This window comes from Perca flavescens, chromosome 14 (genome assembly GCF_004354835.1).
Source record: "Perca flavescens isolate YP-PL-M2 chromosome 14, PFLA_1.0, whole genome shotgun sequence".
Taxonomy (NCBI): domain Eukaryota; kingdom Metazoa; phylum Chordata; class Actinopteri; order Perciformes; family Percidae; genus Perca; species Perca flavescens.
The window spans coordinates 10,224,623-10,238,437 of record NC_041344.1 but is presented as its reverse complement, the minus strand read 5'-3'; the positions used below and the strand labels follow the sequence as shown (position 1 = coordinate 10,238,437).

Below are 13,815 nucleotides of genomic sequence, written 5' to 3'. Positions count from 1 at the left end.
TACTGGTAAATTAGTATACTCACTTTTTGGACTCTGAAGTTGAACTTAATTACATCTATTTTGAAGTATACTTTTAAAAAGTACATATTAAATACTCTTTAAATAAAGCACGACAAGTAGAAGCATACTTGTTTTATACTTCATGTACTTCATTCATATTTCTAATACACTAAAGTATACTACTTTTTTACCTGGGTAGGCTATACTCAAATAGCACTTTTGGTGTTAAATGTTTTACCGTTTTCCAACAGCTACACCATCACAACAGACTGCAGGTGAAGCAGAAGGGGAGTCTGGGAAAATCTCCAGGATGGAGTCCCTGGTTAAACCGGCGGCTCTCCTCCTCGCACTTTTGTGCTGCTGCTGCAGTAAGTAGCCAGTTACAAAGTACCATAATAATAACATTGTATCTAATCCTCATCATTTTTTAATAGACTTTCTGTTCTAGGTGTGGATGTCAGTTTGTGCCTTTTTAAATGCGGAAATTGCACAATTTTCCTTATAAGTCTCTACCAGCCCAATGCTCAGGGAAAAATAAGTTATCTTGTAGGCTATATAATTTTATACATTAATAGATCTAATATTATTTGATGTATATTTCAGGTACTCAACGCGTTGACTACATATCTCCGAATATAGGCAGCTTCAATGGAGCAACACGACTCACCATTTCCGGAGACGGTAAGAGATTGAATCCTCAGATGAAGGTTATCGTTGCAGATTTGTTAAGGGTAACGTTTAATCCAAAACAATGATGCCTTATTATAGCCCAAATTTATCTTTAAGAACTACTGTGAACATTAGTTTTTTCATTCAGCTATGATACATTAAACAAATGAATGACTAAATATTGGTATGATAATCAAATAATCCTGTTTGTACTAGTTACCGAACACTGTTTATCTGAGGAGATGCAACTGAAGAAATTAGGCTTGAAGTAGTTATGGTAGTTATAGTTGTGGATCATTTGTTTTTACAAAAGTCAACTCCTGATCTAAGACATGTGGGACTTTAGCTACATTTTCACCTGTTTTCATGATGCTAAATGTTTCCCTTGTGTGCGTTTCTTTCCCCAGGTTTTGCCCAGGAGAAACAGTTCCAGCTAAATCCAAAAGATGACACATTTGGCAACCGTGTGACCCTGGTTTCAGATACCCTGTCAGTCCCCTGTGATGTGGAGAGAGACTCAACACACGGCAACCGGATCATGTGTTACACCAGGTAGCCTGCGGGTCAAGTGGACTCTTAATTGAATATACATAAGTCACTTCATGTGTAAAATCATTACACATTTTTTACACAAAATCATTAATATGTCCATAACAGAGCCATGCCAACTGGTCAGTATATGGTCCGTGTCAGTGTGGACGGTGTTCCCATTCCTGACAACAATTTGTGCAGAGGCGTGTACAATTCATACCAGTGCCGCTTCAATGCAAGTTTGCAGCTAATGCAACACAAGACACCTTCATTTACAAGTTAATGGATCCTGCAGTCAAGTTTGGATGTGTTTCTAACAGTCTTTTTCCATTCTCAATATAACTTTTTTTCAGCCTGTCTGGTACCGCACGCCTACTATCTACTCTCTGAGTCCAGTCAGTGGTCCCCCAGGTACAGTTCTTTATTTCTATAGCATGCACTTCATTTACAGAGTCCAGTTTGAACTTTATACTTTAATGTTTTACTTTTTTACCCCTTTCAAAAATCACTGCAGGCACCTTGGTGACACTGCGAGGACTTATCTTCTCTGATGTGTATGGAAGTAACACTGACCCGAGCTCCAACGGCCTCAATGTCAGATTTCTGAGGTATTAAAATTAAATAAAAATAGATACTTTAAAACGTTCACATTACTGTAAAGCCTTTTGTTCCACCCAAGCATAATATTTTTTAGATGAGGGACATTTCTAACAGCTGTACGATGATATCCTGTCAATATCCTATAAAAGAAGACAGACTGATCCACTAATACATGCTAAAGAAACTAGTCTGACATTTTTTAAAGATATTTGTTTGCATTGAAAATAGTTGAAATGATCTCAACCCACTGAGATTTAGTCCCCTGCTTTATGAAAATGTAAGACTGACAGTTACAGAAGTATATTTGTTTGCTTGTTAACTATCAATTTAATGTAAATGTAGGTATATTGTTTAATATAAACTGTATACTCTTGTAATAAATTAATGAATATGATCTTGTTTATTGCAGAGCCTACATGGGAGGGATGCCATGCGAGCTGCTTAAACCACAGTCAGATGAACTGTAAGTAGTTTCTCTAGATGTAGATTGCATTTAGAAATGAAATCACAGTACAAACACACCAAAATGCAATTTATAAGCATATTGAAGTTAAGGTATGTCTTACAGCAACTTCAGCTGCAGAGAAATATTTTGTGTGATAAAGTTATGTTCAATAAAACTGATATAATAGTTGGAAAAAATGTAATTAAAGTATTACTTTTTTTCTAAAGATATGGCCTACAACTGGACTATAAATACTCTCAGTCGGGATACATGAGCTGCAAAATGACGGGGACATATGTTGGTAAGCTGGGTTTGTTCATAATTACAGCTGCTTTAAAATAAGGTCCATTTTGAAACTTTGCAAACTGTCATTTAATAATTGTATTTTATTTTCCAACAGGGCATCACAACTTGAGTTACATCCTTGATAGTGATTATGGAAGGTAAAGCATTATTAAAACATTTGACCTAATGCTAACTGAGGTTGCTGCATTTATTTACATTTTAACATCAGTTTAAAATTTACATACATGCACCTTCGTGCTTTTAGAAAGAAGTCTAACCACAGGGTTTATTCATCTTTTCAAAGTGCAGCTAGATAAACTGAAAAAAATGCATAGATATTAAGCTCCTGACGAGTTTGACTTCTTGGTGATAAACTGTTTAACTCAACAACAATGTAACATTATGAACAATTCATTTCTTTAAAATCCTCAGGAGTTTTTCAGAAAAGAACCTGTACAGGGTTTCAGCTTTGGGCAAGCTCTCCATGTTTCAGACCTTTGCAGGTACGTTATACAAAAAAATCATTTGTTCAAAATAAAGTAATTTCTCTGTAGTGTTTATTCTTATTACAGTGAAATGTTTGTTATGTTTCTTGTTCAGAAGTGACAGGAGTCTCCCCATCCATGGGCAGTGTCCTGGGTGGAACCCTGTTGACCATCTACGGCCGCTTCTTTGACCAAACAGATCGGCCAGCACGTGTTCTCGTTGGAGGTAATCAGACGGGAAACTCACCAGCTGTAACCAGTTCATAATACCATGACAACTTTTCTGATGTTGTTTTCATACAGTACAAAATTGTTCGGCATGTACAATTGGATGTAACAAAACCCGACACGTTGTTGGGGGCTCAAATTGTCAATGGTGATAATCCTTTTCAACACAAACAGAACATTCACATATTTACGGACACAACAAACAAAAGAAAACCATAGAGTTGACGCACGGCAGAGGAAAGAATGTCCTGAAACCTTAGAGACACAACAGACCATGACAATAAGATGTCATGAGTCATTCGACATTTTTGGTTACAGTACCTGTTTGACAGCAAAGTAATTCACTTTTCCTCTTGAATGCTCTTTGACACAATAATCATCCAAATTAAATCAATATTCCACAGTTTCTCATTGCAAATATGATGATCTTTGATGAATTTAAGGGCTTAGAAATTAATCAGAAATGTATATAAACCTATGTATGCTCTGCATTGCAGAGCATACATAATCAAATGACAATATACCTATTTATATAATTTACTGAATCAGATTTTTCAGACCTTCATGTTCACATTAAGACCACCGTGCCTTTGCTTCAATGCTTTAAAGTTAGACAACTTGAAAAAACATCAAAGCACTGGAACACAAAGATTTAACTTGTAACTACAAGGTGTATCATGAAACAAAATATCACAAATAAAGGGATGAAATGATCGGAAATTGCAATAACTGGTGGTAATGGAACAATTCAACCAAGGTACATTAACATGCTTTTATCTTCAGTTCATTGTAAAGAAATACATCATCCTAAAATCTAATTTCCGTCATTTTCCACACAAAGTCCAGTAAAGTGCATAAAAAACATACAAAGTTCAGACCTACAAAGTTTCAGCCGTGTTTAAGCTGACAATTAGTACTTTTTCACTTTGCAGTTAACTATTCCCTTCAGTGAAGCTTGTGCTGTTGTGTTTTTGTGAGCTGCTTTTAATCACAGATTTTTCTTCAGGCCTGCCTTGTGAAATCCAGAGTGTGTCGGATGACAGAATTACTTGCAGAACCAACAAACACAAGATGAACAACAGTCTGACAGTCTACCCAGGTGAGGACACACCTACTCTTCTTCTTCTTCTTCTTCTTCTTCTTCTTCTTCTTCTGTGCTTTTGTCTTTTAACCCTCATGCCCTCTTTGGACATTTTTGTACATTTTTCTCAATTTTTTTTTCTTTTCATTTTGTGATCATTTTTGGTGTGTTACTGCTTATGGCATGACATTTTGTAGGAACCTTTCTTTTTAGTCAAATTTTTTAAATGATTCATTTTGTACTCTCTGGACACCTTTGTGGCAAAAATATACACGCACACAAGAACTGCTATTAATTCATCATATATCAATATTTGTTTCTGCTTTTTTTTCATAAATCACTTAAACAACTTCTAACTCATTCTTAATCAAAACCACCTAACATTCAATAATTTTCAGGATTGTAACCATTTCAATGCCAGTTTATTTATTTGAAGTATTGTATTATTTATTACAAAAAATTTTTTATTCAAGCACGTGTCCAAAGACAAATGAAATGCATCCTTCAAAAGATGTCCTTTTTTATCCCCTAAAATAATCATTGCTTGCTTACAGATTTACACAAATTCTCATTCACTCACACACACACACACACACACACACACACACACACACACACACACACACACACACACCTCCATAATATAACTGGCAAAAATACAATGATTTCATCGATCGGCCTACAAGGGCAAAATGGTTGAATCTGGTGGAATACTGTAAAAATGTCAAATATCACCACTTTTGTTCAAAATGAAATGCTGACATTACAGAATGCATGGTTTTATACTGTAAAGGCAGTGAGATAAAAACATGTGGTTATAATGGAAGTCAATGAGGCATTTTTGTCCACAAAGGTGTCTAGTGGGAGTATCTGGAACTACATAACAAATACTAATGCAATCAAATCAGTTTTGTTGCTTATCTTTGACATATCCAAGACTAATCACCACCAGAGCCCCATTCCCCTACGATTTATTTTATGGAAAATAAGTAATGTTCTGTTAGGTTTTTCATAAATAATAATTGCTTTAAAGAATTAAACTGGCATTTAAATGGTTAAAATCCTAAAAAAAACTATTGAATGGTTGGTAGTTTTGAGCAAGTTAGAAGTTGTTTAAGTGATTTATGAAAAAAAAGCAGAAAAATATTGATATATGATGATTTAATTCAATAATAATAATTTTGGACATGTACATTTTTGCCTCAAAGGTGTCCGAAGGGAGTATCTGGCACTATGTAAAAAATACTAATGCAATCAAATTAATTTTGTTCATAATCTTTGACATATCAAAGACTGTAATCCCCACCAAAGCCCCATCTACATATTATTCATTATATAGAAAAGAAATCATTTTTTTGTGTTTTTTTGCAATAAATAATGGAATACTGCAAATAAATAAACATTTAAACATTTAAAGGGTTAAAATCCTGAAAATTATTGAATGTTTGGTGGTTTTGATTAAGTTAGAAGTTGTTTAAGTGATTTATGAAAAAAAGCAGAAAAAAATATTGATATATGATGATTTAATAGCAGTTTTTGTGTGCGTGTACATTTTTGCCACAAAGGTGTCCAGTGTTATTTTTTTTGAGGAAGGCATGAGGGTTAATGTGATGAAATAAATATCATAAATGTCAAAGTAAAGCAGCACATTTTCACATTTGATCAGCTGAAACCAATGAATGTTTAGTGTTTTTGCTTAATTTTCTGTTGGTGGGCTCATTAATTAATCGACTTATTGTTTTTTAATTCATTTTTTTACATGCACATCTTTTAAATCCAGGTGGAAGAGGCTTGAAGATGGAGGTGTGGAACAAGACACTATCATCATACCTGACGGACATTTGGAGCTACAATGAGAACACAACTGGATACTGGGCACAGTGGATCGACTCCATGCCCCACGTCTTAGCTTGGGAAATTAATTATTTCAGCTCACGATCCAGGGGCTTCCTTGTTCCTCCAGCCAGCGCCAACTACACAATATACCTCAGCTGTTCTTACCGATGTGAGCTCTACCTCAGCAACTCCAATCGCCCAGAAGACAAGGTATGAACAGAGGGTTTAGTTCAACATGAATCACACCTGTTATCATCTAAGTTATCAAAAGAAAGCATGCTATCCATTTGAAGCAGTCAAAGATACTTAGGTAATTTAGATTTATTGTTTTGTGAGAAAATCCCATTATCTTCCTTGCTTGTTTTTTTCCACAACCTCCACTTCAGGTTAAAGTTGCGTACCAGACAAATTTTGTCAAAATGGCTCTGGAGGAAGGAAAACCGTAAGTACATGACTCTAATGGCTCGTGAAAGACTAATCATAAATAGAAAACACACCATATTCATGTTAGTTGTGAACTTACAGTTTCCCTTGAAAACAATTCAAAAACTATTTTTCCTGTAGCTACTACATTGAAATACTTCATCAAGAATATGCCGGTGCAGCTAGTGTCAACCTCGCCATTTTCCAAGAGGACAGTTCCTTTACAGAAGACCAGGCAGACGGTGCTGTCAATGAGGTTCAGGATATCGAGGTTAAATATGACGTGTTCGATGAGGAACAGGTATGTAATTGCAAACCTGTAGTTTATTTCTCTTAAACACAGCTCATCCCAGATTATCTATTCACCGCCCCTTAAAAGAATGACTACTTACTTTGAAAAATCTCCCAAATTATACAGTCAAATTATCTGATTTTCGGTATGGGTGTAGTCAAAGATGTCCTGTACTCACATACATCAGTCATTGCCTGGATTTATGGAGCAAAGTCCTTTAATAGCACCTTAAGTAGTCCCATGTGTATCATCTCGAGACATTTTCTTGTCGTGTTTGATGAGAAGATCGACACCACTCTCTCACTGTACAGGGAAAGCTAATAAGCATACTTCCCAAAATGTTAAACTAAACAAAATAGATTGTATTTTACACCTCTCTAGTTTCCCTTTGTGATTATTACTAATTGAGTACACTGAAATTAATTTGTATGCTCTTTAAAATCCACCTTTAAACATTTCTGTTAAAAGCAACTAATGACCATTTAGCATTAACTGGTTTCTGTCTAGTCCTCTAATAAGTTTCCATTCTTTTTTCGGGTTGTTTCGAGCTTTTACAGTTTTATTTTGTGGAGGCAGAGATACCAATGTCTTCAATCACAGCAATACCTCCACACCTTACTGCATTTTAAGTGAATATGTAGGAAATCACTAGGGGTGAGGTAAAAAGTATACGTAGCAGGTTGAGGGAAGGTTGGTACAACAAACTGGAAATTATCTTCCTTTTCTATAGGAATTACTTTTCTGCATGGGAGTTCAATGTCCACCTATTTTCCACCTCTGTACCTCACTTTTGCATATTATCACTGTTACCCAGGTGGTAACCTTTGGGTCCTGGCCCAGAAATGTCACTGCAGTTAAAGAGGTCCAGAAGGTTACCGTCAGCAGCAGCTGTGACAGCAGTCTTTGTGAGAGCACCTTCTTCAGCCTCGGCTACGGAGATGCAATGACAGGTAATTTGTTTTACAATGGATTCATTTAAAAAGACAATCTTGCACATGTATCTTGCTCATTGCTTACCTTAAAATATCACAACTGCATATGTTTAGCATTTTAGCCACAAAAGGGAAACCCTAAACCTAATTAAACATTATTTTTGTTCATAAGCTCCGTTTTTTCCTTTTTTTTTAGGACCAATTCCCATCAGTGCCTCAGCAGCTATAGTGGAGGCATCCTTGAACAGCCTTTGGTCCATCAAACCCGACAAAGTGCAGGTCACCAAAGAGGTCGATAGCCAAGAATCTCAATACACCGTCACATTTGATTCTGACAGAGGTATGAAGAGACAGACAAGTAGCGAGTGGTTGTTTCACTTTATTCACATGCATTTATGTAACCGACCATTATACTATATGGTATCTGCGTACCTCATTGTATTTGTAGTTTTAGCAGCCACGTGCAATAAATTAATAAATTGATCATATGAATTTTTCTTTGACTGCAGGGGATTTTAAACCTCTTCACTGGGAAGTTTTTGGCTCTGACACTAACATCACTGTTGCTGAGGTAACAAAGGGGAGAAGCAACATGAAGACCTTCACTCTGCTCTGGGGAGGAATCCCTACAAAGCCCATCGCCTTCAATGCAAATGAGTCTGAGGTCGGTCTCATTCTGTGATTCAGTGTGATTGCAACACTTGAAATAATGACTTAATAATAATATCTTATTTCGTTTCTTATTTTGGACTGAAGTTGTTGCAGATGTCACATCCTTTACTGTGCAAAAACGTAATACTTGAGGAAGCAGCGATACTAAAATCCAGCTTGTGTGATTGTGAACAGGTGCGGTCGGCTCTGGTGGACATGATGAAACCTGAGTGTCCTGATGAGATCCTGACCCCTGAAGGGACTAATGTGAAATACTTCAAAGACTTTGAAAATGACAACTCTCAGGTCAGTGAGAACAAAAAATTGACATATTTTGTCCTGACTGTAAAAGTGATATTTCTAACAACAACAAAAATAATATGGAGACGTGACACGTATGTTTATGAAAAGCATTTCCTGTGTCCATTATTTTCAAAAACTGACTTACTTAAAAGAACTTTGTTAATTTAAACACTCATTTTACATATTTGAATTAGATCATAGACCATAAATCCTTGGAGAGCATCTGATTTTAAATGTTCACAGTTTTCTGATTTCTTGCACTCACCAGTTCAATAGTGAAATAGGGACTCCAGTGAAAAACGCTTTCTGTGGCCTGTGGTCGCTGAAGAACGCAGAGGTTCTTTTCAAGTACAGTTACACCAAAGAGTCTGGTGTGAGCTACGGACCAGTTTCTTTGGACAATTTTCCCACGGTAAAACACACAACTGCTTTTTCTATTGTTCATTTTGTAGAGCTGGTTAGAATTTATACCGCAATAAATGCAATCAAAAAAGTAGTTGATAAATGTACTAAAACATGCTGGTAATTAAATTGTTGCTCATACTGTCTCTAAAAGACAGTATGAGCAACTTGCTCATACTCATGCTCAACTTGCTTTTCATGTTTTCCATTCCTTTCCCTGCAGCTTTGCTTTGCATACAAGGGAATGTTGAAGGATGAAGTTGGAATGAAGTTCACTTACCGCGACAGCCAAGGCAAAACCCAGACAGAGACGGCAAAGATCAAATCTCTCTTCACCAAGGGCCAAGGGTCAGTAAATACCTCAAAGTCCTTTTAATTTGTCAGTTATATGCAAACTTCTCAGCAAAGTTGCTTCTTATAAAGGTGGTTATTTATTGACAGATGGAGTTACAAATGCATGGATCTGCAGAGTTCCCTGCAGACAGACTACATAGGAAGCAGTTACAGTCTTCAGGAGTTTTACCTCTACAAAGACGTCCCTGGTGCAGATTTCTACGTGGATGCCGTTTACATCGGAAAGACACCCACCACAGATGATGAAAATGGTAAAGAGCTTGATAGTAGTTTTGATTGTGGGTTACCATTATTTATTGTCAAACCCCCACTGTATCCTACTGCATTCAGACTATATTCAAATATTTTTCCACATATTCTTTTGAACAATTCAACATTGTAGAGCATTGTATTCAATTTTATGTAACAGTAGGGCTGTGCAGATGCTGCTCACTAATTCTGAGACTTAGATGGTCAGCAGCTCATTTTATTCCTCTGCATTGTTTTATTACAGCTGTTCCCCAGAAGAGAAGGCTTGCACCCTTTGAAAATTCTGGTCGTTCTTTTGAGGTGATCGCTGTTAGCAAAGCCACATCAAATGCTTCACAGATCAGCTACACGATCAAAGCCACACCACTCGAATGTGCCTTTGATTTCCCACTGATAGAAGTTGGCTTCTTGGAGGTAATTAATTAATCGAATTTATGTACATGAACAATGTCATATTGTGTTATATCTTTTTTTGGGCAGCAGTGTAGACTCCAGGATACCACAGATATACTGTCTGCATAGTTTAGGTTCATTTTAATTTTTAGAACCAGGAAACCCAAAATTGGGCAAAGGTGTGGAGCTTTGGGTGAAGCTGAAGTGAAGTAAGAAAGGAGCAACCACCTGTCAGTTAATCAGCGATATAATGAGATAAGATGGGGCTTTTCCATTTACTTCAGTACAGTCAGTCTCTTGGAGCAACAATTTGGACTCTCTAAATCGGCTTGTGTTTCTTGGGAAATAAAATCCACACAAAGGAAAGGTTGTGTTGCAGAAATCAAACGTGCGTGCCTGTGTTGGTCTTCAAAATATCTCATGAACCGTTCATCCAATCCACTTCACACTAGGTTTCCTGGGTACCCAATAAACTTGGTGTTTGGATTTTGGAGCAGTTGGAGCAGTATAGAAAGCATTAGATAATGGATATTAAAAAACTGGGAATACAACTGGGTACTGCTGCTTCCAACGTTACATGATTGCTGGATATAACAAACATCGAGCCCCTAAGAAATTGGGAATTAATTAAATTAATTTTGTTGACGAAAAAGAGAGGAATTGTAGGATTTATCCCGATAACAACATAAAGACAAGGACTTTTCACAAGGAAAACTGGGTGTCAGATTTAGGAACTGTTTGAACAGTGTGACATATAAAAACAGAGGAAATGTATTGTAGCCCACAGCCATGTGATATAACCTACAGTACAGAGAGGTGCCGCAATGATCATGTATATGTCTCATGTCTCAAAATAATCTTATACTGTACATGCTTCATTTAGGGTTATAAGTTCCACATTGATCCCAGATAATGTCTGTCCAATTACTCCAATGATATAATTTTGAAGAAAAAGAAATGCTTGTTTCAGTCTTTTAGTACGGTGATGTTAAAAGCAGCACATCCTATTTAGATGCCTACAATGTGCTTGTGGATTACAAAAATAATCTTTTTAATCCTGTTTTTTCCCACTTGTATATTTCATAGATGTCCAACAGCAGCGAGGACATGGCTAAATACAGAGAAGGAGCAGCCACCGTCAGCATCACTCGCCCTCACAGAGCCACCCCACCTCTGAACGGCACCTTTGATGTGGGGATTTATGGAGGCCGAGCTGAAGGTAGCCCAGATGGGCATTTGTAGTATTTGCATTGTAACAATTCTCACTGTCCTGTCTGAATGCACGTTGTTCCACTGATAGGATCACCCGAAAGGTTTTTACCCAAGTTGGACCACTGACTTTTTACGTAGTAATAAGAAGCTAACGTTAACACAAAGTGAATAGTATGCGGGAGATGTTTGGCCAGTTTCCAAGGTTCCTTATAAAGCGATCTCTGAGAAATGAAACAGTGTTTATTAACACAGAACTGATTAAAGGAAGTCTCATTAAGTTTAAAGTAACTATAAAATAAATCCATGGAATTTTAGCTTTAGTCATTCTTTTACCACTGTGTCTTTCTTTCTCAATGGAAGAATATCCCCTTGTTTACTGTAGTTTTTAGTTTGTAGTCTTTGTGATATTGGTGAAAAACCATACTGACATCTTTTAGTTTTGCAGTCCGTACTTGAGAACATGGACCCCAGTAGTTCAGATATGTTGCTAAAAGACAGTTGTAGTTGATGTAATTAAGACTTAAGCCCGACATAGCACTCCACATTGCTGCATGCAACACTATGTTTCTACATACATGCATTCAGTACTGCTTGATGTGTCTTCAAACAACCACTGCTTGTTCTCAGGTCTGCCAGTAGACATCAGTGAGAAGGACCTGAAGTACGCTCTGGAGGGAATCGCAGGGATGGGTCAAGTCAGCGTCACATGGCAGGGAAGCTGCAGAAGGCCCAAGTGGACGGTTAAGTGGCTCACCAAACCTGGAGACCAGCCTCTGATCCAGGTCAGACTCCTATTTCATCATTATTTTATTGATTTGTTTTTGTCAATACTGGTGCATTGCCCAAACACTTTGTTACTATAAAGAATCTTCATTACTTAAGATTGTATTATAACAATGGTGTTGCTAGTAATGTTTTTAGCAGTATTTACTTGTAGTGTATGTCTTCTGTTCCAAACGTTGTTTCTACAGGCATAAAGTAAATAGCAGCTTGAGTCCTGATTGTAATTTTTTCTCATTACAGGTTGACGGCTCGTCGGTTGTTGGAAATAATGCAGTTGTTTTAGCACTTGAGAAAGTAAAGGGAGGGTTGTTGAGGCGCAGCATGACAGGAGATTTCTTTCGTGTCTGGGAAACCAAACCACAGGTACATCCATGATTTAAAAAGGCCTGCACACATTTTGGTTTTGGGTTTCACTATTATCTCTCTGTCAAAATGTTTTGGCCACTGCTGAAGTCCTATTTTTGTCTGTAGTTTTGCATAATGCAGCTGTATTTGTATATGTTGTATATGACTCCATGGTGCCTTCAGATACACACTGTAATGGTGGGGAATTTCTGCTCCTTCACTGTTAGTGTGATGATAGTCTTGCTTTGCCAGACCTAGCCTACTGTATTTCAACTGCGCTGCGAAGGAAGGTCTGGCTAGTCCTCACAACATTTCGGGATCGGATAAAAACGTGCTCTGGTTTATTGGCATTTCTTTAAACCAATCACAATCGTCTTGGGTGGTGCTAAGCGCCAGACGCAGGTACGGTGCCTCTGCAAAAGCCTCGGGAAGGAACTTGTTTTGGTGGAACATAGGGATGGCGCGTAGGGAGGAAAGCTACTGTCGGTTTTAGCTTGGAGGATGTTTTTCCGAAGTGACCGGCCGAAAATGCGGAACCGCCGGTGGAACCTCCAGCAGCACTGGAACAATCCCGTAAATGAAACGTCGTCAATATAGACTTGTGTGATGAAGATTGTTCAATATTTTTTCATGATGAGATTTATTTGTTTACCTGGCTCAAAAGAAAACAACAAATATCGGCATCGGCAAAATTTTAATTCCACACGTCTGTATTGGCTGAGAAATTTGCATCTCTGGTAATTTCACGTTAGTTGTTGTCCCAACACAGTGTGTTGTTTAAAAGGTTGTGGAACTTTGTCATAAACGCTACATTTTCGATGAGGAGTTTTGTGATGCTGTTTGCAGGTGGAGGTTTACATCAACGGCATTCCCTCAAAGTGTTCTGGTGACTGTGGGTTCGAGTGGTCTGATGACAAGACTCCAGTTGTGACTGGAATCAGTCCATCGCAAGGTGAAATATTGTTTATTTAACATGAATCATTATTGGCTATTGCTTGATTTTTAATGTGCAATATATACTACCAATTTCTGTTCTTCGAAATCAAAACAAAAAATTGATCCACAATAAAAAAGTTTTAGTTAATTGTCTGCTTTTGTAGAAAAACATTCACATTTCAGGCTTCCTGTATACAGTATATGATGAAAGATGGTGATGGTGGTGAATGTTGTATCTGTCACTGACCTTTCAGGGTCTAATGGCCTTGGCACTCTGTTGACTATCACTGGAACTGGCTTCGGTAGTGAGAACGCCTCCATCATTGTGGGAAAGACCCGATGCCTTGTTGAACAGATCACCGGTATGTGAAAGAAGTTTT

At 37.4% G+C, this 13,815-nt stretch overlaps 1 protein-coding gene across 1 annotated transcript in view; it reads left to right on the top strand.

Moving 5' to 3' along the window:
- The first annotated feature begins 310 nt into the window (after nucleotides 1–310).
- Nucleotides 311–13,815, top strand: part of pkhd1l1.1 (PKHD1 like 1, tandem duplicate 1) — a 53,791-nt gene continuing 40,286 nt past the window's right edge. Inside the window, exons 1-28 of the mRNA XM_028596846.1 lie at nucleotides 311–368; nucleotides 604–681; nucleotides 1,077–1,221; nucleotides 1,327–1,435; nucleotides 1,554–1,611; nucleotides 1,715–1,808; nucleotides 2,210–2,263; nucleotides 2,473–2,546; nucleotides 2,646–2,688; nucleotides 2,963–3,033; nucleotides 3,131–3,241; nucleotides 4,250–4,342; nucleotides 6,105–6,370; nucleotides 6,547–6,602; nucleotides 6,725–6,884; nucleotides 7,690–7,825; nucleotides 8,004–8,147; nucleotides 8,317–8,471; nucleotides 8,654–8,764; nucleotides 9,030–9,173; nucleotides 9,387–9,511; nucleotides 9,605–9,768; nucleotides 10,011–10,180; nucleotides 11,246–11,378; nucleotides 11,999–12,153; nucleotides 12,395–12,517; nucleotides 13,346–13,451; nucleotides 13,690–13,797. Coding sequence (XP_028452647.1) covers nucleotides 311–368; nucleotides 604–681; nucleotides 1,077–1,221; nucleotides 1,327–1,435; nucleotides 1,554–1,611; nucleotides 1,715–1,808; nucleotides 2,210–2,263; nucleotides 2,473–2,546; nucleotides 2,646–2,688; nucleotides 2,963–3,033; nucleotides 3,131–3,241; nucleotides 4,250–4,342; nucleotides 6,105–6,370; nucleotides 6,547–6,602; nucleotides 6,725–6,884; nucleotides 7,690–7,825; nucleotides 8,004–8,147; nucleotides 8,317–8,471; nucleotides 8,654–8,764; nucleotides 9,030–9,173; nucleotides 9,387–9,511; nucleotides 9,605–9,768; nucleotides 10,011–10,180; nucleotides 11,246–11,378; nucleotides 11,999–12,153; nucleotides 12,395–12,517; nucleotides 13,346–13,451; nucleotides 13,690–13,797 — 3,244 coding nt within the window. The remainder of the gene's footprint in view (nucleotides 369–603; nucleotides 682–1,076; nucleotides 1,222–1,326; nucleotides 1,436–1,553; nucleotides 1,612–1,714; nucleotides 1,809–2,209; nucleotides 2,264–2,472; nucleotides 2,547–2,645; nucleotides 2,689–2,962; nucleotides 3,034–3,130; nucleotides 3,242–4,249; nucleotides 4,343–6,104; nucleotides 6,371–6,546; nucleotides 6,603–6,724; nucleotides 6,885–7,689; nucleotides 7,826–8,003; nucleotides 8,148–8,316; nucleotides 8,472–8,653; nucleotides 8,765–9,029; nucleotides 9,174–9,386; nucleotides 9,512–9,604; nucleotides 9,769–10,010; nucleotides 10,181–11,245; nucleotides 11,379–11,998; nucleotides 12,154–12,394; nucleotides 12,518–13,345; nucleotides 13,452–13,689; nucleotides 13,798–13,815) is intronic.